At 34.5% G+C, this 26,137-nt stretch overlaps 6 protein-coding genes across 17 annotated transcripts; 3 read left to right on the forward strand and 3 right to left on the reverse strand.

The window, feature by feature from the left end:
• Positions 1-31: 31 nt before the first annotated feature.
• Positions 32-1,966, reverse strand: LOC116348656 (zinc finger protein OZF-like). Its single transcript, XM_031779718.1, has 2 exons — positions 1,837-1,966; positions 32-1,547 (listed from the first exon to the last, which is right to left on the reverse strand). The coding sequence occupies exon 2, from the start codon at positions 1,534-1,536 to the stop codon at positions 145-147; it is 1,392 nt and encodes a 463-aa protein (XP_031635578.1). The 5' UTR covers positions 1,537-1,547; positions 1,837-1,966; the 3' UTR covers positions 32-144.
• Positions 1,967-2,259: 293 nt separating this feature from the next.
• On the reverse strand, positions 2,260-5,233 carry LOC116348636 (dorsal-ventral patterning protein tolloid-like). The gene is made up of 2 exons (XM_031779690.1): positions 5,214-5,233; positions 2,260-5,144 (listed from the first exon to the last, which is right to left on the reverse strand). Exons 1-2 carry the CDS (start codon positions 5,231-5,233, stop codon positions 2,279-2,281), a joined length of 2,886 nt encoding a protein of 961 aa, XP_031635550.1. The 3' UTR covers positions 2,260-2,278.
• A 676-nt stretch (positions 5,234-5,909) lies between these two features.
• LOC116348664 lies at positions 5,910-7,308 on the forward strand. 3 transcript variants are annotated; one of them, XR_004201848.1, is made up of 4 exons: positions 5,910-6,423; positions 6,486-6,575; positions 6,698-6,857; positions 6,925-7,308. XR_004201848.1 is itself a non-coding variant. In XM_031779733.1 (4 exons), exons 1-4 carry the CDS (start codon positions 6,284-6,286, stop codon positions 7,047-7,049), a joined length of 528 nt encoding a protein of 175 aa, XP_031635593.1. In that variant the 5' UTR covers positions 5,910-6,283; the 3' UTR covers positions 7,050-7,308. The 3 variants fall into 3 exon arrangements, 2 of the variants coding, with proteins under 2 accessions (XP_031635593.1, XP_031635594.1); XM_031779733.1 differs by having other exon boundaries at positions 6,473-6,575; XM_031779734.1 differs by having other exon boundaries at positions 6,473-6,575; positions 6,801-6,857.
• Positions 7,309-8,654: 1,346 nt separating this feature from the next.
• Positions 8,655-14,454, forward strand: LOC116348652. Of its 6 annotated transcripts, XR_004201846.1 has the most exons (7): positions 8,655-8,964; positions 9,314-9,476; positions 9,587-11,055; positions 11,122-11,133; positions 12,441-13,523; positions 13,595-13,808; positions 13,940-14,454. XR_004201846.1 is itself a non-coding variant. In XM_031779711.1 (6 exons), coding segments are annotated over exons 2-6 (1,782 nt in total). In that variant the 5' UTR covers positions 8,655-8,964; positions 9,314-9,318; the 3' UTR covers positions 12,770-12,884. The 6 variants fall into 6 exon arrangements, 4 of the variants coding, with proteins under 4 accessions (XP_031635571.1, XP_031635572.1, XP_031635573.1 ...); XR_004201847.1 differs by lacking the exons at positions 13,595-13,808; positions 13,940-14,454 and adding an exon at positions 12,169-12,184 and having other exon boundaries at positions 11,122-12,052; positions 12,380-12,559; XM_031779711.1 differs by lacking the exons at positions 13,595-13,808; positions 13,940-14,454 and having other exon boundaries at positions 12,441-12,581; positions 12,768-12,884.
• Positions 14,455-15,154: 700 nt separating this feature from the next.
• LOC116348657 (serine/threonine-protein phosphatase 6 regulatory ankyrin repeat subunit B-like) lies at positions 15,155-19,305 on the reverse strand. Of its 5 annotated transcripts, none has more exons than XM_031779723.1 (15): positions 19,252-19,305; positions 17,913-17,974; positions 17,533-17,566; positions 17,392-17,417; positions 17,215-17,325; positions 17,031-17,129; positions 16,862-16,963; positions 16,711-16,800; positions 16,561-16,656; positions 16,386-16,487; positions 16,165-16,263; positions 15,981-16,079; positions 15,662-15,796; positions 15,503-15,586; positions 15,155-15,396 (listed from the first exon to the last, which is right to left on the reverse strand). In XM_031779723.1, exons 2-15 carry the CDS (start codon positions 17,950-17,952, stop codon positions 15,314-15,316), a joined length of 1,200 nt encoding a protein of 399 aa, XP_031635583.1. In that variant the 5' UTR covers positions 17,953-17,974; positions 19,252-19,305; the 3' UTR covers positions 15,155-15,313. The 5 variants fall into 5 exon arrangements, with proteins under 5 accessions (XP_031635583.1, XP_031635580.1, XP_031635582.1 ...); XM_031779720.1 differs by having other exon boundaries at positions 17,392-17,420; XM_031779722.1 differs by having other exon boundaries at positions 19,201-19,294.
• Positions 19,306-21,058: 1,753 nt separating this feature from the next.
• On the forward strand, positions 21,059-25,909 carry LOC116348637 (putative ankyrin repeat protein RF_0381). The gene is made up of 20 exons (XM_031779691.1): positions 21,059-21,147; positions 21,306-21,447; positions 21,519-21,559; positions 21,625-21,723; positions 23,181-23,256; positions 23,324-23,346; positions 23,750-23,830; positions 23,915-23,932; positions 24,003-24,186; positions 24,268-24,290; positions 24,360-24,458; positions 24,527-24,640; positions 24,707-24,814; positions 24,886-25,159; positions 25,238-25,260; positions 25,329-25,404; positions 25,475-25,497; positions 25,563-25,647; positions 25,730-25,752; positions 25,824-25,909. The coding sequence occupies exons 2-20, from the start codon at positions 21,380-21,382 to the stop codon at positions 25,907-25,909; spliced, it is 1,524 nt and encodes a 507-aa protein (XP_031635551.1). The 5' UTR covers positions 21,059-21,147; positions 21,306-21,379.
• Positions 25,910-26,137: the final 228 nt, after the last annotated feature.

Here is a 26,137-nt window from a genome sequence, read left to right on the forward strand (position 1 = left end):
TATTTGTTTTGTTGTTTTTAAGTCAAAGGAATTGTGTATGAATTTATTTGATCTTTATTCTGTAATTTTGATCGTATGTAAAAAGATGTAAAAAGTTTTGTAAAGAATTTTATGTGATTTAAATGCTTTCCGATGAATATTCGGTTACTCCTTCTGACGATGAACAGTTTTCATGTGGTGTTTAGCAGTTGCTTGCATTGCAAAACGTGCATCACATAGTTTGCATGGAAATGGTTTTTCACCGGTATGATGGTTTCGCATGTGCAGCTTCAATTGATGTGAATGAACCATTGAAACTTTACATAAGTAGCACTGATGCAGGCGACGATTACAGCGTCCTTCGTGTGCATTCTTGTCGTATTCTTGTGCAAATGGTCGATAACATTTGGCACAACGAAACGGACGTTGTTTGGCATGCGTAGCCGAATGTCGCTTAAGTTCGCCTTTTTGAACAAATCTCTTTTCACAAACACCACACTGGAATGGCTTTTCACCCCAGTGTTTTGCTTGCATATGTCGTTTCAAATTCCCTTTGGCAAAACATTGATATGGACATAGATAGCATTCGTATCGTCGGCCTTTGCATTGATCATCATGCAATTGTTTTTCATTTTCTTGAGCGAATCGTTCACCACATTTGACACAGGCAAACCGCAGCTGTTTTACATGAGTCCGCAAATGCTTGTTTAGATTCTGTTTGATTACAAATGCTTTGGAACAAACATGGCATTTGAATGGCTTAACGCCACTATGGATTCTCATGTGACGCTTTAGATTTGACACATCACAAGTGGTAGTTCCACATAAGTAGCACGCGTACTGGTGAGCTTTGCATCCATTCTCGTGGTTGATTTTTTCAGCTTCTTCTGTAAATCCTCTACGACACTTTGAACAATTGAATGTACATTTTGGACCATGGATTTTCTTGTGCTTTTTCAAATTGCTTTTGTCTGCAAAAGCCAAGGCACATATTTCACATTCAAAGGGCTTCTCGCCAGTGTGGGTTCGAATATGTCTTGTGACATCTGATTTTAGCGTTGAAGCATAATCACACAAATGACACTTGTATTTCTTCTGTGCACTTGCCACTGGTTTCTTCGATATTTTCCCGTTGCGTTCTTTTTTTGCGCCTTTGTTCTTCTTGACGTCGCCTTTTCGTTTCCGATTTGCTCCCTTGTTGTTCAATTTTGGTCTTGGTTCGCTTGAGTCTTTACCAACTAATTCATCTCTATCTGCTTCAGCTTTCGAACAACCGTCTTCATCTTTTTCGTCTTTTTTCGTCAAGCATTCGTCTTCGCACTTAATTTCCTTCTTCACAGGATCAAAATCGCTGTCACTTTCGCTCTCTGATTTGATTGAGGCATTAGCTTCGACTGGCGACGGTGGTAGTGGATAATGAAGCAATTCGATGCCATCCGTGGGTTCTTCTTTGACCACAACTTCTTGCTTCACAGTGACCTTTGTGGCTGATCGTTTGCACTTGCATTTGCGCTTCATCTTTCCACAGCAAGTTCCTTTACTTTGATACGGATTCATTGCTATTTCGACTGCGATAAATCAGAAAAAAACGAAACAAATCTATTCAATACACATGTATGTGCTACACAACATCAACTGTGGTAACAAGCATCAAATGTCAAAATGTTGCGAGACAAAAGGCATGAAATTAGTCAATTAGGGGAAAAGCTTTCAATGCACTAAGAATGGAAATGTGAGGTTATGGAATCCCTCCATTTGTATCAATACCACATTTTTTTCTACTCAATTCAATCGTTGAATTTCAATATAAACAAGGATATACGATCTGCTCAAATTGAAAATACTCAGAAAACTTACCTTTACGTTTTATTTGTACAGAAATCAAGTGAAAATTCTCTTTCTGTGAAATGTATTTCCTTTTTTGATGGCTGTATACGTGTGATTTGCCTTCTTGTACCACGGACAATGAATTGATTGACTCTGTCACGATCACAATTGGCGCGCAATATATCGAATGTATGGGAGACGTCATAAATCGACACGAAGTTTGCCATATTCAATTGTGGATGAATTCAATGACCACCCGTGCTTGAAATCAAATTAAAAAGGTATCGTTTCAAAATATAATTAAATGAAAATTAGGACGAAAAACTCAATTTAATATAATTTATTTTTTATTGAAGTCAATGATCTAATTGTTTAATATACATACATTCAAAATATTTTCTGTGAAGATGACAAAAAGTACTTATTAATATTATCGTCACACTATTTCTCACATAAAATTTAATTATTATTCTCAATCAACGATATCATTTCGAAGTCGTGTAAATCGCGTTGAGCCGCTGTTAAAATCTCGAAGTGTTGCCGCATTAGCAACGCTGTAAGAAACAGAGAATCCTTTTTGTCTGTCACTTTCATCGGTTTCAAACCGAATCATCAACCGTCTTAATGCGACCACTTCAATTTTCATATCATCTCCGCAATATCTGCCATAAATGGTCCAATCTTGATTGCTTTGCATTTCAAAAAGTTCAACATAATCGAATAAACATTCCGGGTCCTTTTCCACATCAAACTCCAGAAATTTCAAATGAATTCTCATACCGGGTTGCTTTGGTTTTATAATCCATTCACAGCTCGTATTATTATCGTAAAATGTATCGCCGAATCGGGCATGTGAATAAATATATTTGGTAGTTGATGTTGCATCGAAATGTCCTCCGCATGCAGTCGAGTGTTTGACCTGAAATCCCTTCCGCTGAGCACTAGCATCCGTTTTGAATGCCATAAAAAGGTCATCGGATGGTGATCGGACTGGTTTGACCGGTGGCAATCGCAATGAATCCGACTTTGACATTGATCCACAATAAGTGCCCAGTGTGAATATGTCGCCAGCTACAAAAATTCGTTTTAATGGATCCACACTGACATACACGGTCACATAATCGTTTGTACACTCATCATAATCGTCCTCCAGATCAAATTGTTGAAATTCCAAAATCGGTCGATGTCCATGAATCGCTTTAAAATGCCAAATGCAATCTGTATTCTTAAAATAGTGTTGCGGATAGTTTGGACTCTGAATTATACCTTCTGGTGCTGTAATCTCATATCGACAACCACCTGGAACACAGTCTTGTCCGTTCTCATGTAGAATAAAGCCACTTTTACATGAACATTTGATGCCATTCAACGTATTGCCGCAAATATGTTTGCATCCACCGTTGTTCACAGCGCATCGATCAATGTTCGTTGTGAAAATAGCGGAAAATCCCATTTTTTGCACATTTTTATCCGATTGAAATTTGATGCGCATTACATTAGTTTCGGACGTAATAGACGGTGGTAGAAGTTCACTGCAAAAGATACCTTGTCGCACCAAGCGACCGTCACGATATTTTGACGCAATCGCAACCGAATCATAATCACATTCTTCTTGCATCAGTTGACTACCTTCCAATTCAAAATGAGTGAAATTCAACGTAATTCGATTCGGTTCCTGTGATACAATCTCCCAAACACATTCTTCATTCGCCGGATATGGATATGGGAATGATGGCGATTGAATGGTACCATTCGGTGTTGTGATCACTCCGCCGCATTTCACTTCACACGTTTTTCCATCCGATCGTAGCTTATAGCCTAGTCGACATGCACACGTATAACCGTCCAGTGTGTTTATACAATTTTGTTCGCAGCCATGCTCCTTCAGTGTGCATTCATCAATCTCTTGAAATAAAACGGCCGAAAAACCACGTGCTGATGTCGATTCATCCGACACAAAGCGAATGTACATTTTATTTTTAGTCGATGCCAAAATCGGTGGCAATGAATTGCCACAGTATTTTCCAATTAAACGCGATTTTACACTGTCACCGTCACGAACTTCGATGAAATCATTGCGACAGGTTGAATGTACTTCCAAGTCAAACGAATGAAATTCCATTGCAACCTGATAGGTCGGTGGCACCGTGATGCGCCAAATACATTCCTTGTTCGGCAAATACATTTGCGGATAGTTGGGCGATTCAATCTTATATCCATTGACAATTGTTATGTCACCACCACAAACCGCTTCATATTTGGCAGAAAAACCTCGATATTCACTGTGTACTGAAATATAATTTATAACCATTCGATTTCCCGTCGAAATCAGCATCGGCTTTTCAATTTTTGGGCCACAAAATCGACCGAGTAACGGTGACTTATGCCAATAGCCATCCAGAACCTCCAAATAGTCACTTTTACAATAAGCCGACTGAAACATGTCGAAGTCCGAGATATTTAGAAGAATTCGTTCACCATGTGTTGCCGAAATTCGCCATTCACATCGGTACTCTTTGCTGGAACTCGATTTATAATTGGGTGACGTAAACGTTGCCTGTGGACCAAGGTATGTTTCACCACAAGCCGGGCATTTATACAGTTTATTCGTTTGGCGAATGTCACTTGGGCTCAAATGCTCTCGTTGACCAATGCGCGGTCGTCGTCCATTTTTTCCCTTTTTCGGTTGTATCGTTGATATTTTTGAATCATACATATGCTTCGAAAAGTAATTCCGTGCATAGTGCATAATTGAACCATAATCGTATGGTTCGCCCAACGAATCGACTTCGGCATAGGTTAATTTGAGAAAATTGTGTTCGTGATCGGTGAGAATATTTTCGCTTAAGATTTTAACATGCTCATCACGATCGGGCCGAGTGTGTTCATGCCAAAAACCGATTGCATGCCCCAATTCATGAACAATTACACCTTTTTTATGACAATTTTTACCGATCGACACATTTTGACCGCCATTACCTTGTTTACCAACATGCGAACAACAACCGCAATCCAATTTGGTGAATCGAATGAAATTGTCGTGTATGCTTGCATTGCGCTCCACAAATTTAATGCACGTAAAATTCTCCCAATGTTGCATTGCTTCGACGAATTCAGCTTTTTGATCACCGCTAAATCCAACATATCCGTCAATCACATAGGGCACCACACCATAATCCCAAATTCGTTCTTTTTGTGCCGTTGCCGCTCGTTTTATTCGCGTTACATTGTTTGATGGCCATTCAACTAATATGTCATGTTCAAAAATTTGCGTCGTTTTCACACTTGCCAACAGAAATAAACAGGATATAAGCAACAATTTTACATTTGATGTAAATAATTCCATTTTTTTAGGGGAAAAATACAATTTTCAATTGATGCAATTTTAAAAACTGGAGGTTATTTACTTTGTTGGGTGTTTGCACATTTTTTTTCACTTTTTTAATTGAAACATTACTTCATTTTCACAAAATATTTCATATTTGATGTTTACTGCTTCAGTTTTAATTTAAGAATGAGTTTTTCTTATCCAAAGTTACTGCAATTTTACCAAACATGTCGCATGAGACGCTTGACTATGATCAAAATGCAGACGATCATTAGAGAAGATGCCGTAAGATGCACATTAATGAATGTAGACTAAAGCACATTAATGAATGCCATTTCATTGAATGGTGATGCGCATCTATCTATGAACACATTGCTGAAGTTATGGTTCATGAGAACACCACTTGAATGACCTATGAGACTGTAAATATTTTTTTTAAACTTGGCGTCATTACTATTTACAAATTGTGTTAATGAAAAAAAGTGACAAAAATGCACTTTTTGCGAGCAACTCAAATTAAGGGATGAATATTTTCCAGTCTTTCACATTTTCGTATTTATAGAACTGCTTCTGAAAAACTACCTGATGTATAAATGAATGAATTGTTTACCAAAGGTTTCTTCGAAAAGGAAAATATTTAGTCACAAGTCAATAAAGTTTTATGATTGAAAGAATAAAGAGGTGCCATTTTCTGAAGTGTTTTTGTGATATGTTAAATTCATAAACAGAATTCATTAAGGTTCATGCCCCTTTTGTTTCTCGTTCGCAGTGTTCAACGTTCTTCAATGAATTTTCTCCGTTGTTTTTATGATTCCATCCTACCTGTCGGTTGCGTGCTCAGTTTACCCAATGGCGTAAATCATATGTTGCGTTCAAGCATTCATCGTCATTACGCTTCCAACAGATACACGTTGCGCTCCACTCGTTGCGGATGCTACATGAAGAAGCTTACGATAGATATGTCTGTTGTTTACGCGTTTAAACATATCCAACAATCTAATTTATACCGAGAGTATACGCGGTGTGATCAATTTTAAATTCACAATTTGACATTTTCAGCATTTAGTCTGGTTGTGATCATTGTCTTCACCAAATATCGCTCTTCTTCCTAGTTCCAAATATATTAAATTGATTCGTATTTTCATCGAAATGAATTTTTTAAATCAACGTGTAAAATATTGTTGTTATTGCATAAATTTGAAATTGTCAGCCATCATACTTGGTGTTGTTAATATCTGCTTCAATATCTACGAGCTGAACACCGCGATCAAATACGGAATCATAGACTTGTGAGATGATATTCAATTTTGAAACAATTATAAATACTGTTTTTATTAGTCACTTTTTGCAGGTCGATGCCGTTGAATTGAAACCATTTGTATGCGCTTCATTTTTCATCAGTATTCTTTCAAATGTACTATGGCTTTGGGGCATTTTCGATGTGAGTAGGTAACCTCTTTAAATAATAAAATCTCTCATTTGATGACAAAAATTTGGTTTATTATGAATGAAGTTGAATTTAATTCATTGTCAAAAATAAAAAATAAAACGTTCCAATTTCAGGAGAAGCCAATGATAATGTTACCTGAGATAATGTTGTCATTAGTGTTCGTGTTTTTCTTCGGTTTTTACGTTACAATTTATTTGATTTTATTAGCACCTTCAGGAGAAGGTTGGGAGATATATGGATGGTATATCGTTATATTCAATCTTATTGTCGGAGGTAAATATATTTTTCTTTGACAAATTGATTGATTTCATTCATTTTATTTGTTTAACAAACATTTTAGTGCTAATGATTACGTATGTGTTTTATCACTTTTGGGTCGTAAGATTTTCATTGTATCAATCAATGCGAGAAGCGATCGCCGTGAGAAATGAGGGGACCATAATGCAGAATTTATACAGCGTTTAAGGAAAACCTATTCATTATAATTAATATATTCGAAGAACAATGTGTAATAGAGCGTCGGCTCTTATCGGCATACACATTCTAACGCAAATTCATGAACATGAATGACGGTGCCTTAATATATGGATGAAATTATGTGATGTTATTTACACGATCTCTACAAAAAGTACACGATTATCACCGGAGAAATGTATACGGCAGGAGAAAAGTATCAGTGTTTTAAATTGTGTGGAAAACAATAAAGCAGTTACCAAATTTCGAATATTCTATTGTTTTGAATTCAATTCAACTTAACTTCGCATGACGTCTAATTTAGTTGTTTTGCGACGAAACACAAACATCGGTTTATCTTGATTTTGATAAATTCATTTTTATGTTGTCACGCTGTTCAAGGAGATCAGCTTTCTTCATTGAATAGAGTCTATTCATGATTCATTTGCATCACAACGCTTTATTTGGTACCCACTTCCAACGAGATTGTCATCACTGTGTGTAATACACATTTTGTTTATATTTATTGTATGCTGCGGTTCAAGCTCACTCGCTCACGCTCTCTTAGATGTGTGTAGCGTGCGTAGCAATCAGCGGAGGCTATACGAAGAAGCTTGCGGCAAATATTTTAAACGTAGTTGTGTAGCTGATAATTGAGATAACTTAATGCTTAATAATGAATCCTTTCTCTTGCTCTAACTTATGTAGAGAAGACATCTTGTGCATCGTATTCAATCACAGCAATACATTCGTATCAATCTCTATAGAGCATACGCCGTTTCGATTTTACATTCTTAATTTGACATTCTCCTGCATTTTGTTAAGTAATTGTGTTCTCTGTCAGAAGTTTTCATGGATTTTGGAGTGAACTTTCCTCTAAAAAAGACAAATTAGGAATTTTATAGAAAAAATGTGTTGTTTTCATCTATGCATATATTCGTGTTGTTGTTGTGTCAGTTTAAAAAATGCAGGTATTTCAATCGGCAAACGCAATATCTGTTACATTATTTATGGGCTAGTTTTAGGCTTTTGAGTGGAATTGGTGAAACCATTCGTTGTCAAAGAAAAAAATATATGAAAGTAACATTACTTCACTCAAATATTTGTAGTAAAATTTCAAATATTAAAAATAAAATTCAGCTGCCCGTTTACCAAATTCATTTGTTTTTAACTACTCAACTCGAATACAACCAACAATCTACAGCAATCTAAGAAAAGTATGAAAAAAATGGAACATAATTGCGAAACACACTCTACTTACTTTTTTGCATATTTTGACTTTTGAGGAATACATCGAATGTAAAAATGTGATGACAAAAAAGAACAGAACCAATTCGAAAACTTTTGAATTTAGTCACAAATGCATTTGAATAACTTACATCAAAATAATTACTGAATTACTCCTTAACGTAGTCTCATTCACTTCTCGTAGAAGAAAATGTTTGAAACAAAAATGTCTTTACTTTCTTTGAAAAGAAAAATGTTTACAATTCATAAGATATAATGCCAAAAATTGGAAATTCATTCCGATAAATACGATGGAAAAGTGTAAAAAATCGGTTCACATTCAAATGTTTCGTATGCATCTACTCAAGTGTACTTAATTGGCGAAGTGGAGAGTGGCATCGATTGTGCATTGAGTGTAAACCATAATAAAGAACACTGTGACGTTTATTAAATGACAAGTCATTTCTTTGTGTTTTTCTGTATCAAAAAAAACAGCTATTGTGTACGCTCTGTGTGTATGTTTTGTTATTTGACTATTTTTTATACAAAAAAAAACGACCGAATCACTTATTTGATAAAATCCAAGAGGATATATTGCATTCAAACCATTGCAAATTGTGCAATCACAAAAATAAAGAGTAAAATTCCAGCAAAAATCGTCACGAACGCCAGAGATCTAGAGGAATAACCTCACATTCGGGTAAGCAATCAGTTGGAAATCTAATTTTGGCCATGGCAACAAAACACAATGAAATTCACAGGGAATGGCATTCAAAATGGCATTTTATGTTGGTATTGTGTTGGGTCTTTATACAAAAAGAAGCCATTTCATGCAGAGATTTTGTTAGATTAATTCGATAGAGGTCATTTCTCTATAACGGTAAAACATACAGTCACAACACCAATACAGATTTGTTACATGAGTCTCTCTGCGTTAATTGGCTTTTGTTTGAACACAAAATTTGCTTTCGGTTGACACAAAATCAATGTGTGATGATTTGGTAGCGAAATTTAATAATGGATTGCCTTCAATTTCTGTATATTTTCAGGAAAAATGATCGGAAATTGGCACCAGACTCTATCCAACTACTGGACGAACACTCAAGTTGCTACGGAGAAAACACTACAACAGGTGAATGATGATTTCGAGTACAGCGGATTGGCATTTGACGAGAAATTCAAGGAGTACTTTCTACGTAGAACGAATGCTCGGTAAGGAAACCATTTTTATTTACCATTTGATATTATTTCCAGTGTTGTTCCACGTGAATTCATGAACAAGTATCAACAAAACACTCGTTTTCTCATTGTTGTCTATATAGAATCATTCAAGTGTACGAAGAATTCATCTTGGAAGTGCAATTCAATGGGATTCGATCTCGAGGTCACGATTCAACCAACAAGAAGACGACCACCGATATAAGCGGTGAGACTGAAATCACTCAATCGAATAATTACCAGCGAGGAGCAGCAATTACACCAACAATAAGTCAAGAGATGAATGCACTCCCCGATCGGCTACAAAAACTGCCATTTTCAACAGAAATTAATTCTGGACCGAATGGATCTGAAGATTCTGAAGTACGCGCACTGAGCAATGAAACGTACCAACAATCCACATTTGTGGAAGAAAACATCGATCCGAAAAATGCCTCTGAATCGATCGAAGCAATGATTGGTAACCAACCAATTTTGACCGTTCAACTCAGCGAGTCTCAAGCGACTATTCCGAGTGAAAATGGTCTGAATGGAAACGGAATTGACAGGGATAATCCAATCGAAACATCGAACAAAATACTGACAACGGCTTGTCAAAATTCTGTGCATCCATCCATCGATTCCATTGTACAAGCGGGAGATCCAGAGACAAGTGGAGTCACCCATTGCCTAGAAATGAATAATTGTATGAATGAACATCAATCAATGTCAGCTTTGACCCCAATCCATGAATTATCTGCAATACAATTCCCAGGCAATGAAACACTTCAACGATTTGTGTCGTTTGTGAGCAAAAACATTGATGAGAACAATGACACAGCATCGCTCCGAGAGCTGCTCGGCAGTGAATCATTTTTCGCTCAAGTCAACGTAACTCAAGCGAATGCTTTAAATGAAAATGGCCTGAATCGAAACCGAATTGGCAGTGACAATCCAATACAAGCTTCGAATACAGAAACAATAATGGATAGTCGAGCACAGAGCATTATGCAGCCAACCATCGATTTGATTGCATCATCGGCGGCGTCAGAAGTAAATGACGGAGCCAATCTTAATCAATCAATGCCAAATACAACCGAAGGCCATGACACGATTCAAGGGTTCGCATCGTTTGTGAGCAATAACATCGATCTGAACAATGTCACAGCATCGCTTGGAGCAATACTTGGAAACGACACAATGTCCGCAATATTTGACCAGCCTCAAACTATTCTCACGGATAAAATTGGCATTAGTGAAGATGAGATGCGAAACAGTTCAGCTGTAAATGGAATAACAAAGACAAACGTTCAACCAGATTCAGCCATCAGTGAATGTGACGAGGTTATTGTAACAAATGCCTCAGCAGTGGAGGCGATACACGTCGAAAGACCAAATAATCTAGCAGTTGTTGATTTGACAATTGAAAACGTCGAAGCACAAAAGGTAAACAATCAGAATGAGAAAAATCTAGTGAAGCGGAATCAACGAAAGAGAAAAATTGCTGAGGCATCAACATCGAATGGGAATCCAAAGAAGAAACGGAAGATTGAACCACGTTCAACACTGAAAACCATTCCGGAGTCGACTTCAGGTAAGAATTTCGATTGTGGAGTGTGAAAATTTCACTTCAGTCATGAATTTTGTTATTCGAAAACAGAATTGCCACTGATTGATCTGACACAACCCCCCCTGATGTCAAACAATGAAAAAAGATTCATAACATACAACACCATCTCTTGGTATGCCACATATCTGTTTTTTTCTCCACAATGTGGAGAAAGTGTTTACGTATACGTATACGTTGACATTAATAATCTGTCAAAACCATAAACACATTATTTTCATAACGCAATTTTGCGAGAGTTCCTATTCTCTGCAATTGTACCCGTTGTAATGACAAGTTCTGGTTTTGGTGAGTCGACTCCAAAAAATGTGGCTTGAAAATTTTGTGTTACCGCATAATTTGCGAGACGTTTCAAATATAACAGCGAAGGTCCAACGAATGTTTTTTCGTTTTGTATAGCTTCGATCAGAGTTTTATCTTCCTGTTTAATCAATTTAATACCACCTCGATCCCAACTGTGCTCAACTCTTTTGTGCTTGTAAATGTTTCCCGAAATATTCTGCTGGCATACATCGCACTAAACCATTTTGCGTTTCCTGTTTAAATTATAAAATAATTGTTGATATAAAGAATGTAAAACTGAGAGTAAAGAGCGATTGAGGTTAGAATATCACGAAAATGTGCATATGATTCTAAACGTTCTAAACTCATTTATTGGTTTTTTTCTCTCTGCTTTACATTTCTTGTTACTGTAAAATCACTTTTCAAAAATTTATGAAATCGTATTCAATCTAAACACAATAAAATCACAAAATAACTTACAGTTTGCACACAAAAATTTAATTTTTTTCAACTAATAGGAACTATCGCAAAATTGCGTTATGAAAATAATGTGTTTACGGTTTTGACAGATTATTAATGTCGACGTATACGTAACCACAGCTGTCATAATATATACGTAACTTCGTATTTTCACATTGTGGAGAATTTTTTCTGTTTCATTAATAATGAATCATTATTTTCTGTAATAAATAGAAATTTATTTATTTATAATTCTAATAGAATGAATTTGAAAAAATAAATAGAATCATTTATATGAAATAAAAATAATTCTAATTTGAAATAATACGATTTTGTTAGGTTCCCATAGAATGGTGTGAGTATTTATAATTTAGTTGTATTATTTTATATGCTTTATGTGTGTGTACAATGATTTTTAATTGATTTAATTTCAATTTGATTTACTTGAATGATTTTTAATACAATTTTTGTGTTGAAACTATAACATTCAAATACATTCCAAATTATTGAAATAAATTTGATTTTTGCATCTAATTCACACTAAAATCAGATGGCGCTCATTAGCGAGATTCGCAAAAAAAAGTCTCCAATCTCATATACGTCAACCCCCCTTGATCTGACATCAAAGGAAACAAACAGTTCGAAACAATCAAAAAGAGTGCTTTCTTCGTCAAATCAAAGGAATGAAACCAAACCAGTTCACGCTAAACAACAGAATGGATCGACATCAAAAGGGAAATCCAAATCTAAATGTGAGTTTTGTAATTATGTGGCTCCAAGTATGTCACATCTGACAATACACACACGCATTCACACTGGCGAGAAACCATTTGAATGCAAAATTTGTGCGAAAAAATTTACTGTAAAAGGAAATATGAACACGTACATGAGAACTCATGCAAATCAATTTCTATTCCATTGCTTGATTTGTCGACAAGGATTCACTGTGAAGCGGACTAAAGAGACACACGAGAAAAATTGTAATCAACGGCGATTTGAATGTTATTTGTGCAAATATGCTACATTACACAAAACACACTTAGTCAGACATTTGCACATTCATACCGGTGAATTGCCTTTTAAATGCAAAATTTGTGCAAAAGGATTTGTTCAAAAGGTTCATCACACAAGGCACATGAGAACTCACGCAAATCAATTCCCGTTCCATTGCTTGATTTGTCGACAAGGATTCACTGTGAAGCGGACTAAAGAGACACATGAGAAAAATTGTAATCAACGGCGATTTGAATGTTACGTGTGCAAATATGCTACATTACACAAAGGAAACTTAGTCAGACATATGCGCCTTCATACCGGAGACAAACCATTCCGTTGTTCTCATTGCTCAAAACGATTAACTCAAAAATCTCAATTGAAATATCATCAAAAACGTCATCAGAACAAAACCAAATGAGTTATATTACAAACTGAACAATTTTTCACTATTGTTAAATGTTTAGAGACAAACGAAAAAATATCGAAAATATTGTAATTGATTGTATTCTAATTGAAATGGAATAGTTGTGTCGAACATAGAAGGGTTCAATTCAATGAAAGTTATTGTGACAAATGGGACGAACTCTTTCGATGAATAAAACGAAGCTACAAATTAAATACAGATGTTTGTGAATGAAGACGAATTAATTTATCTAAATGGCTAGAACTCTCTTTATGTGAGATTTTCAGAACTATAGGTATGTATGTATTTTTCTTGAATTATTCAATTTTAATGATCCATCTTTGTTAATTTTTTTATTTCCTTCAGGAAAAACGACTTTATTTGTGCACGTATTCATTGTTGATTGCGCAATGCGCACATTATTTGTGTTCAACGAATAAGAATGAATGTTTCTACTGAATTGAAAACAGCTGAAATGGTATAAAAGCTTCAATTCAATTGCTTGTGATCATCAGTAATTATCGAACATCAAACAAAAATGCGTCTCTTCATATTGATAACTTTTGTATTTGCATTTGGGGTGAGTAAGATCAATTGCGATCATTTCGAAGAAACATAAATGAAAACTTAAATTAAGGTCTTTAGATTAGATTTTCACATTTATTTATCATTTTAATCCCAATACAATTTTTACATTTTTTGAAATCATAGGCCCAACAGTCGTTTGGATGCATAGGTGGACAAGCGATTCAGAATATAGCATTTCACGAGGAGCCGTTCATGAGCATCAAGTCTTTTGGAAACTTGGTAACAGATTCTATCTATCGAACTGTTGAAGATTTGAGAAAGTTATTGGGAGATGATTTTGAACCTATATTTAAACGTATGAACCTATGGCAAGCAGCTTACGTATCAAAATCCTTGAAGGGAATGGCGCATACTATGATAGCCTATACAATGCTGCGCATGAATATAATCAACTGTTAATGAGTTTTTCTCATTCACCGAATATGATAACTGTTGCTGGATTTATGCAGCGTTTAAATCATTTGAATACCCACGAGCTGTATTCCAAACAAATTGATACACTTAATTCAAAAGTTGAACGAGTTACAGGCATTAAGTCTGGCTGAACAAATAATGTTTCGAATTAACTTTAATTCTGTGAAAAAATGTAAAAATTTCTTTTGAACGACACATGAAATAAAAAAATACGATTCTCACAATTGTTGTTTATATAAGTCTTTAACTGAATGACGTACATTGATAATTTGATGTAATTTTTTCGTTATTCTTTGTTGAAATATTCAGTTGTTGGAAAAACAGTCACATATTGGTTTTGGCGTTGTTGGGAGCCAAGAAAAAAAAGCTGCTAATGCAAAGAAAGGGACCAATCTAGTCGCCCATATGAACTATACCGAAGCATTACACCCTCACTCTGGAGAAGATCGAGCCTGTTTATTTTAAAAAAATCGATTTTTTACTTATCTCACATTTTTATTTATTTGAAATTATATTTTCATGACAATATAATAAGAAAACATAGCTGAAATATGATTATGATACGTGTGGCCGTAGAAGAAAAAAATTAGTGTTCAAATGCAGAGGTTCGGAGAGAATGAACCTTCTCTCAATTTGCTAAAGTTTTTTGTTGGGTAACTCACCACCTAATAATACAATTCTCCCTGATTGATTTCTCATACAAAATTATTATTCAGAATCTCGTTATCGCGTTACCTATCTTCTGATTGATTCCAACAAATTGACCAAACTGAACCGAAAATTGAGAGAAAACTTTTCACACGATGTTCTAATTAAATTATTCGATTTTCTTCTATTTCGACATTTCGTTCACAATTTTGAATATCAAGCATTTTTTCAAAGAATCTCTATTTTCGTCTGTTATAATTTGAAAATGACGTGCAGTTAAAAGACACATTTTTATTTCTCTATATATTCAGTACATTAAAAGATCATTGAAATTATCGTCAAAAATGATTATGTGTTAAATATAAATGTTATGCAAGGTCTATGGTTGAATAAACGTTGTAAAAAAAGCCCAAGAAAAGTTCAAAGATTGTGAAATTATATTACATCTGGAAAAGTGAAGATATGCAGAGGATTTCTCTTTATTGCCTCTTTCCAACTTTTTGCTCTCCCAGTATAACCTGTGAATGAAGTAACATGTACTCAGTGAAATTCTTGTGAATAGCAGAAAATAATTGCAATCACCAAAGCATTCAAATATTACGCCTCTTTGGTAATATTTCTTACCTTCTTCAACAACTACGTTATTAATCGGTGATTCTCCTTTAAAGTCTTTCAAAATGATGATTTTAACTATTTCCATTTTATCTTCTGAAACATTGGAAAGAATCGAAAATAAATGTAATTAAAAATAACGCATCACTTAATATAAAATTCAATTAATACCTAATTTCTCGTCGGAAGAGGCAGGTGCATTCACAATCATATATTCATTTTTGATATTTTCATCAGAGGAGTCCTTCGCGATTTCTTTTTCAACATGTCGGAATTTTGAAAGATATTCGACCAATTCATCACGACCTAAAATGTAAAAAATCGATCAAAAACCATTTTGAAATACAAAATACAATTTCTATAAAAATGTGTTTTTTTTTGTTTTTCAAAAAAAATATATATGTATCCTTGCGAGATATAATGTTTGAGAAAAACTATGCTGAAATTCTATGCCTCTTTTGTTAATTTTAGAATAAATATAAGCGCCTACCATTTAACAATGCGTGATTCCAAGCCGTGTCTCCATTGGTGTCTTCAGTATTCACGTCGGCTCCGTTCTCGACCAAAAGCTGTGCCATTTTCAAATAACCTAAATTTAAGTTAATCAGAAGTAAAATGGATAGAAAAATAGAGTTATTAAACAACGTTGGACATTTCTTTCAGTAATTTGTCACCGTGCCAAGCTGCAAACATCAAACCGGTGTAACCGAAAACATTTTTAGCATCTAAGTCTGCTCCACTATTGGCCAATAATTTTACGGCTTCAGTGTGACCTGCGTGCATTGAAAATCGTCATTGAATAAATTTGTTTTGACACAACGAATAAAAGTCATCTGATTAATGGAAAGAATTATAAACGATGAATGCACTGCATGCTATGCTTCGGTATAGTTACCACTCCATGCCGCCATATGAATAGGTCTCCATTCCGGATAGCCATCTGATGCATTAACATCTGACCCATGTGCGATTAAAAATTTCATCAACTCCACTTGATCTGTTTAAAGAATTTTCGTTTTAGTTAGTCGAAAATTTTACAAAAAGGCCACAAATGTGGATCATAAATCTACTTCCTGCTGCTGCCCAATGTAATGGATACGAATCACGTAATTGTTTCAAGTCAATGCCACAATGTTGTACTAACTGTTCTGTTCCCTTAAGATCATCTGTAGAAACATTCGGTTAGTTTGATTTTTTTTTTTTTTTTTAATTAAACTCACTATTTTGCACAGCCTTTTTGAGAGCCTCTTTCCATAGCGCTGTTATATTAATGTCGTGGTTTTCAAATTTCTCGAAGGCTGATGCACTCACTAAATAAAATTTAGTCGAATTATTTTCACATTCAATCAAAGGCGGTTATAAAATTGTTACCGTTGTGTGCGAAGCATCCAAGAGCGATTAATCTCCATTCGTTTTTATTTAATTTTAGTTCGCAGCCATATTCAACCAGAGTTGTTGCCACTTTCATATTATCTGAATTTAAATGAAATCACGAAATATTCAATAATTCTTGAAACAGGAGTTTGTGTATTTAACTCACCAAGTTCGAGTGCGATTTCAAGCGGCGTCGATTTGTCATCGTTCGGCTGATTTAAATCGACACCAATTTTGGCAAGATATTCAACGACTTCGTCGTAACCTGAAAGGAACCATAACGGGTTGAAATGTAAAGTTATATCTTTAACAATTTCTAGCTCATTTCAAAACATCAAATAATAATGTACCCATTTTTACAGCCAAGCTTAATGCAGTCATGCCATTATATTTTTCAGTCATGCCATTAGAGTTAAGATAAACGCCCTGATCGATTAGCTGTTCAATCGCCGGTAAACCACCTTGAATTTAAATTTTTTTTATTTTTTTAATTTCATGGAATTTTTACATGACATTTGAAAACTTACCTTTGGAGACACGCTGGTGGAATTCGCTGCTAATGATTTATATAATATAAATAACTTTTACTTTGTTACACATTTTTTACACACAACGGTTGCGTGCACTCATAAATTTATGTTCGTTAGAAAAAAATTGACTAGACTTACGGGATATCCACCGAAACTACGTCGATTGCAGATGCTGTAATGAATTCGAAATATAAAAAAATCATCAGAAATGTTCAGCGAATAGATTGGACTACAGCAATAACAGTGCTCTTCTCACAGCTCCTATTCATATGTGATATTTGTGAACAACGCATATGGACAGCGACTTTATGATACAATTCCGAACGACTTATTGTTTTTAGTAGTTTTTTTTTGCATAAACAGGTCCATTGTCCGGAATTGTATCATAAAATCGCTGTCCGTATGCGTTGTTCACAAACAGCACCTATGAATAGGAGCTGTAAAAATAGCACTACTACAGCTGTAGCTCAATCTATTCACTAGAAATGTTGCGCATAACTTTTAGGTGTTTTAATTACCTGCGCTGATAATAAGACCAATTGCAAGTAAAATTTTCATCTTGCGCCAGTTAAATCGGATACTTTCAAAAAGAAAAAAATAGTCCAATTAATATGGTACGGTTTTCATTGAATGTAACGAGTAAGTGTCTAATAAATAGACAATAAATCCGGAAGATGTAGAAATAAAATGCATTATATTCGGATATTTCTACACATTCCGGACCTAAAACTTAGAAAATCATTTGTGAAATATTTTTTTGAAAAGATCGACGTTCATTTTAAGAAAGGCCCATTCAAATGGTTCTACATTCCTTCAAAACTTACATTTAACTGATCAAAAATAAACACACAATTATTTGTAAAATTATGGGATTTATAAGTGAAAGCTATGCCAGAGAGCGTTCAGTTGATACTAAATTTCTCTCTGCAAATCCGCTCTTATTTAGGTAAAAGAGATAGGATCTGATTCACTGTGATTAGAATAATTGTTCAATTTGAAAGTTTATATTGAGACATATTCAATTGGAATATCACGTGATTTCCAGCATAATGACGTCATAGTTGTTTTTGTGTTAATTCAATCGTTATTCATTGACCATTTGGCATCAGCAGAAAATATGGCCAAATTATGATAGAGCCAAAAAAAACTTCGCGTGTTCAATTTGTTAATAAAATTGATAAACTTATTTTTTATTTGCAGAGTGCGTCTTCAACAACAAAATTCATAATTTGAAGACTGTTGTTGGAATTAAAATTGAAAATGGATCACTTGAAATGAATACTTCATGGTCAGTAAAATCTTCCTTTTTAGTTGTTCGAAATGAACAAATATTCTAAAGCAGTGTGTCCATAACATATAGAAATAGCACTAAATAGTGTCGATATCTATACTATATTGGTCCACTATATATGTAAGATATTCCGCAAGACACCGTAGCTCACGATAGAAGTGAGTGCGGACGGCAAACATGTTGACGCATACACACAGTTCTTTCTACTGCCGCATGGCAATTTGTGATTTTTTCCGTCTACACTCACTTCGATCGTGCGATACGGTGCCGTGCGGCAATATCTTTCATATATAGTGGACCGATATAGTATAGATATCGACACTATTTAGTGATATTTCTATATATTATGGACACACTGTTCTAAAGTACTTGGAAGCTAATATTGAGATTAGAAAGATTGGGAAAAATTATCAAATGTTTGACCGATCGATTTGAGGTGATGCTCAAAATCATTTTTGGGTCATAAATTGATTATCAAAACCAAATAAACTCCTTCCCTCGATCAAATTACTTACTCAAAAATCTGTAGCTATTATTTAAACCAACCAATTGTATTTTATACGTACACAATATATGTCGATATTTTCAGGAGATTGAACTCGATTGAAAGTCAAAGAAATACTGTCTTATAGTATAGTATGGTCAGGTACTGCTGACCATTGTCACATTCAATATATTTTTGTCTTATCACTTGAATTTCAAATGCTCATTTCCAAAAGGGTGGTAAAAACAAACGAAGTGCAAAACAATAGAAAATTGTATTTGTCCGTCTAATTTCATACCAAACATCGTTTTTGTGTATTCTCTTTTGTGCGGTTCTCCTTCGCTTATGCTTTGAAGAAGGTCCGCATAAAAGAGAATACACAAAAACGATATTTTGTATGAAATTAGACGGACAAATACAATTTTATACGGATTGTCTTAGTTTTCATTGTATAGTTTCTTTCCGTGTATGAAAATCATGGGATTCCAATGAAGACTTCAGTGATTAGACGTTGAATTATCTCCCAACTGCCATTAAGGCATTTATTGTTTTGATGTTTAAATTTATGCATGTTATAAATTTTTCAAATCGTCTTATGGTTTCATCATTTTAACCATATACTCAAACACCACAAGTGTACTCCAATGAGTTGTTATTGTGTTTAAGAATGTGTTTCGTAAACAGGAAAAGAAGAAGAGAACAAAAATAGGCTCTTATAAAAACTTTTGTTATCAGTTCCACTTAACTTAAAATAGCATAGAAATTTGACGACGGGTGCAATGCCAGTATGTCGCACATGATAATAAATTATATTCAATAGGGTGTGTACCAATAGTACCATTGCTTAGGCTGTCCTAAATTAATATGCAAGAATCAAACGCACCGCGATGAATATATATCTATGATAACAGCATTTCGATTTTTTTACCAAGAAATTTCAGCTTAATCTAGTTTTGAGTGATATGCTTGCTACTTTGCCAAATGCTTCAATTCAAGGTCGTTCTCTTTAATCACAAAAAAACATCTCTGTTTCAATGTGATAAGAGAGCATGTATTCAAAAGCTATAACTATACTTTCCTGTTATCACATTCGATAGATTTTTTACTCACAACATTTAACTTCACATAATTCTTTGATAAGACATCCGATAGAATTTAAATGGAATTTTTCAAAATATCACTCTAAAATGTGATCAAAACTTGTGCAGATTATCAAAAGTAATCCCGAATCGTTTTGTCGTGACCAACAACAATGTAACAATGGTATCATGATCGAAATGTATCATTTTTCAATTTTTCTCAGGCTACAAGAGAGTCCAAAGTCTTTCTCTCAATGGTTCTGTGCAAAAATGTGATGCGAGCACATCGGTAATATAAAATGAAATTTAAATTAATAATTAATCCATCTGCATTTGTGTAAAAACCAGTCCACGTCTGCATTCTTTTAAATAAAAAAGTCTCCAAACAAAGATCCACAAAAGATAAATTTGAGATGCAAAATTGATTTGTGAAGAAAAAGGTTAACAAACCCAATCACACTTGACGATGACTTGTCTTTACAAAAGAGTCTTTTAAGCATTGAATTGGCATTTGGAATTCAGTTTCAATTTCACTTCTCCACAGTTTCGTTCTTTCTGCGAAAAAAAGATCTATTGATTGCTTCGAACATGAAATCGAAATGATTATTTTAATCGCAAGCGATCCAACGTGATAAATAAAGAATATGCAAATTAGATTAAACCGCAAGAGAAAAAAAAACAAGATTTGGTCGCACCTTTACGACACGTTGGAACATTGACATTTAACACGCGAACGAGAGCGAAAATAGCTGCCGCAATAATATATTGAGCCATCGTCTGAACTCTGTTGGTTTAACAATCGATGATCAGCGATCATTGTCACTAGTGATCATTCAGCCACCGGTCATACCACTGCGTTGTAGTCTGTCCATCGATTTATTTCGATTTTTTTAACGAAGGTGAGCAATTGAATTTTTATCTTTTTTCGACCGTTTTTTTTTTTGTGATTGAATTTCCTTTTTGATTGAAAAAAGAGACTAAACCTTTAACAATAACATTTTTGAAAATGAAAAATCGGAAAAAAGGAAAATTATTAGTTTCTAATTTTATTATTTAGTTAAACTTTAGGAAAGCAACAAGCTTCTAATTTTATTATTTAGTTTAAAATAAAAAACACACAAAAAAGACAAAATGTTGAAGTTCTTCGTAGTCACTCTCACTTTGGCATCTATTTCCGCTGCGATTAGTCCAAGAAGTCGGTAAGTGAGAAACAAAATAAATCATAAAATCAAGTTTTCTGCTATCGATCTATTTTCGTTTTGTTCTTAAGATCTGACAAGTCCGCTCAATTACGTCATCATATTAAATCCGGTATGTTTGAATATAACTAAGTGCTATGAACCATCAAATGAATCATTCGATTTGCATTTGTTTAGGTCAAATATCGGAAATTGAAAGACTGATAGCAGAAGGTGCTAATGTGAATGCAAGATATGACGATTTTGAGTTGCCGATACTACTGGCAGTGAATTCGGGTAAATGCAAATAAAAATTCACTTTTCTCAAAAATGTGATAATCTGGACCTTGGTTTATTTCAACTGAAATGAAATTCATTTAAGATGAATATAGATTTCGCATAATGTGTATTTGGAATTTCCAACTTGCAAGTTTTGATATTGTTAAGTCATCCATTTCATTCTATATTATAGTCATTTATTTTATAAAAAAAAGTTAGAAAAGTTGGGAAGCGCACCAAAATATGTAAACATTTCATTAGCATTTCGGTATGTGTGATAAAGTAAAATATATAGACGTGAAAACATCAATAAGTCTCAAGTTTACCGTAAGCATTTTAGTAACGCAACATTTCGACCGTTGTGTTGATTCTTCGACCTTTCTCATAAATAATTTCAATGAAAAATGTAATGAATCGGAAAGACTTTATCAATGAACTCCTCAGATGTGCCATGGTCAAAATTGTTGTGTAGAATTTTAAATAAACATTTAGTCAAACCAAAGAGAGTTAAAAGAGATGACAACACAAAGAACAAACAAAGTACCACCGATTAAAAAAAAGAAACGTCAATCAGCTTATTACAAAGTCACGAATGTGATTGATTTAACCCAGTCAATAACGAATTTGGTCGATTAATTGAATTTAATTCCAGAGTATCATGATTTGCTGCTGCTCAGCATATAGCTGAGAGCTGAGAAATGCTGAACTCGTGCGGCTAACGCATACGAAACGGATGCACGATACATATTCCCCTTTCGCTTCGTATGTGCTGCCGTTGACGCTATTGCCGGTACAACGGTTACACACTATACCAGCGAACATACGAGGTGAAAGGGGAATATGTATCATGCATCCGTTTTGTATGCGTTAGACATACACTTTCAGAATATATGAAAGACTGAGAGCACGTCGCATCTCATCTCTTGCTTTCACTTACGTAAGCAAAATAACGAGGGATGCGATGCAGAGCATATACTAAGCATAGATATATATCCTGGATATTTTGTCAGTATCCGATATTCATTGGAGCCAGACTTTGAAATAGAGTAAAAACAATAGAAGTTATTGTTATAGTGATTGTAGTAATGTAAATGGTTTTATACTTAGACCTATAACAATCACTTCTATTGTTTTCACTCCATTATAATGTCTGGCTGCGATAAATATCGGATACTCACGAAATATCCCGGATATATATCTATGCTCAGTATATGCTCTGATGCGATGTGATGTTTTTCTCGCAGCTCATATGTCGGTCGCAACACAATTTCAAACTCAACTGGTTACTAAGTTTTGAGTTTTGAATTGAACACCAACTGTTTATAACCATTTAAACGAGGAGAATGCATGTGTGCGTGCATCCGTTTCGTATGCGTTAGCCGCACGAGTTCAGCATTTCTCAGCTCTCAGCTATATGCTGAGCAGCAGCAAATCATGATACTCTGTTTAATTCCATTGAATCATGATTTCTGCAGGTAATGAGGAAATTGTAAAAACACTGATCAAGCATGGAGCTCAGGTGGATGCCAAATATAAGAACAACTGGTCTGGGTATTAATCTAAATATGTGAACTTTTGTATGAAGTTGTTTAATTATTACATCTTTTACTTACTTTAGGCTACATCGAACCGCATTTACTGGTATGTTCTTCTTCTCAAAGCCTTGTGAAAAAAATGACTGAGTGACTATAAATTAAGCCAATTTCAATCACTTTTATTCGATAAAAATTACCAATAGATGATTGAAATCGAATATAGTCGGCTATGTTTCAGAGTTAACTAAAAGTGATTATAGTCAACATAGTTGACAAAAGTCAATTTCATATACTTATAGTTAACCGTAGTTAACTATGATCACAATCGACATTTCTCAACTCAAGTTACATGAAGACGCATATAGTCACTTATAGTTAACTTTAGCTGGCTGAAATATCAGCCATTTTTGTCCAAAATTAGTCAATTTATAGTCGACTATGAAGTCAAAATATTTTCACAAGGGAATTGATTCTCCAAAACAATTGATTGAAACGTCTACTTTAAACAGACAATGATAAAATCGCGAAGATTCTTATCGAAGCTGGCGCAAATGTTAATATCAGAAACTCTGAAGGGTATTCACCTTTAGGTAATATTTAAACTGCACATGTTTCTGAAATTTTAAGAAATATATATATTTTTTAATTTTGTTCCTTTTTGACGACGAAATTAGCTTTGGCAGCCCATAAAGGTAATGAATGAATGAAATAAATAGCCGATTCTTTTCAGGTCCATTCACAACAATTTATAATTTTGTTTAGGAAGTGGTAAGGTGGCTGCACTTCTCATTCAGAGTGGTGCCGATGTTAATATGGTAAATGATGCCAAATTTGGCAGAGCAGCCATCCATTTGGCAGCAGAAAAAGGACACACTGAACTTGTTGATCTTCTGATCGACAGTGGTGCTGAAGTTAATGCAAAGGATGGAGATCGTTGGTTTACACCGTAAGTAGACTAAATATTTGAATCCGGTTCTTGAACTTTTGTATGAAGTTGTTTAATTATGACATCTTTTACTTACTTTAGATTGCATTATGCAGCATCAAAGGGTAATTTGTTCATTTAACCAAAATCAAGATATATTAGTCCTAAAACCGAAAACTTTCTTATTTAATTAGGTTATTTGAAAATTGTCGAAACTTTAGTTCAACACAATGCAAATGTTAATGCTGAAGCAAAAAATAAAACGACGCCTCTCTTACTAGCTATTGAAAATGGTACATTTCACGATATGAACGTGAATTTCAAGCAATTTTTTATATATTATACTTCTTGGGTCTGATAGGTCAGGAAAAGGTTGAAAGTCAAAAAGTCGCTGAAGTGTTACTTTTGAATGGCGCAAATGTTGATGCCGCCGATAGTTTGGGATACACAAATTTAATTGTAGCTGTAGATGAAGGTAGGAAAATCAAAGCACAGATTCATATATGACTTCTCATTCGTAATTATTCCTGAAATTTTTTAGGCAATGAAAAATTGGTTCAATTATTGATTCAATATCATGCTCGCGTCAATCCAACGACTATACGCGGGACAACACCTCGTATTCCTATTCTCCTAGCAGCAGCAAAAGGTCCACACAAAAATTGAATTCTGTTCGTCGTCACCTTTAATTAACATTGCTGTTCATTTCATATCATTTAGGTTACAGCGAATTGGTGAAAATTCTGGCATCAGCTGGTGCCGACGTAAATATTCAAGGGCCCAATCAGTGGTGCGGACTTCATTTCGCTGCCCAAAGTGGCACCGAGACAATTGCCAAAATTTTACTTCAATACAATGCCAGAACTGATTTGAAAACGGACCTCGGCTTCACCCCTCTTCACTGGGCAGTACTAAACCATCACCTAAAGTTGGTCCAAATGTTAATCGCCGCTGGCGCGGATGTCAATGCAAAGGAGGTAGATGAATGGACACCGTAAGTAGACCAAATATTTGAAATTTTGATGTGAAATTTGTTTAATTATTGCGTCTTTTACTTACATGAAATGGAAAGATTGCATTTGGCCGCACAAGAAAGTAACTATCATTGAAAAATCGGTGTTTTCCTCTGAAATTACATTTCGATTTTATATTACATTTTTTAGATGATGAGATAATTACGAAAATATTGATAAAATCTGGTGCCAAAGTAGATATGAGAGAAAAAGATAAATGGACGCCGTAAGTAGACTAAATCCGTTTCTTGAACTTTTGTGTGAAGTTGTTTAATTATTGCATCTTTTACTTACAGTTTACATATCGCTGCTCAAAATGGTAATAAGCAAGACAAAGTTTGATTATTCGAACTCAATATCGATTAAAATGTTTATTTATCGTAGGTTCTGTTAAAGTAGCAAAGATTCTTCTTGAACATGGTGCAAATATTAATATCAAATATAATAGTCGAGACCCCGCGTCAACACCGTAAGTAGACTAAATATTTGAATCCGTTTCTTGAACTTTTTTTATGAAGTTGTTTAATTATTACATCTTTTACTTACTTTAGATTGCATATTGCAGCAGCAAACGGTAATTCCACATTGTAGTAATGAGAATGTGTCATACGTTATGCTAAAATCAAATTTCTCGTATTTATTCAGATCAAATGCAAATGGTTCAGTTTTTGGTTGAAGCTGGTGCAGACATCGATATTAATATGCCAAATGAATATGCGGGTTTACTTTAGTCATCATCTTTTTCACCAATGTGAATCATTAGCTAGGTACGTAGGTTGCTCCATAATTTTTTTTAAAATGGTACTTATAGTGTTGCCCGATGTAAACCATTGTCATATTCGTAAAGTTTGATGTTTTGGTATGTATTCGTGCCCTGAACCTTTTGTCGTACGAACGCTATTTGTATTGTTTACAGTGACTGGTAAACTGCGACTCAACAAAAAAATGAATTTTACACG

This window comes from Contarinia nasturtii, unplaced genomic scaffold (assembly GCF_009176525.2).
Source record: "Contarinia nasturtii isolate CC-2019 unplaced genomic scaffold, AAFC_CNas_1.1 Cnas_scaffold_2611, whole genome shotgun sequence".
Taxonomy (NCBI): domain Eukaryota; kingdom Metazoa; phylum Arthropoda; class Insecta; order Diptera; family Cecidomyiidae; genus Contarinia; species Contarinia nasturtii.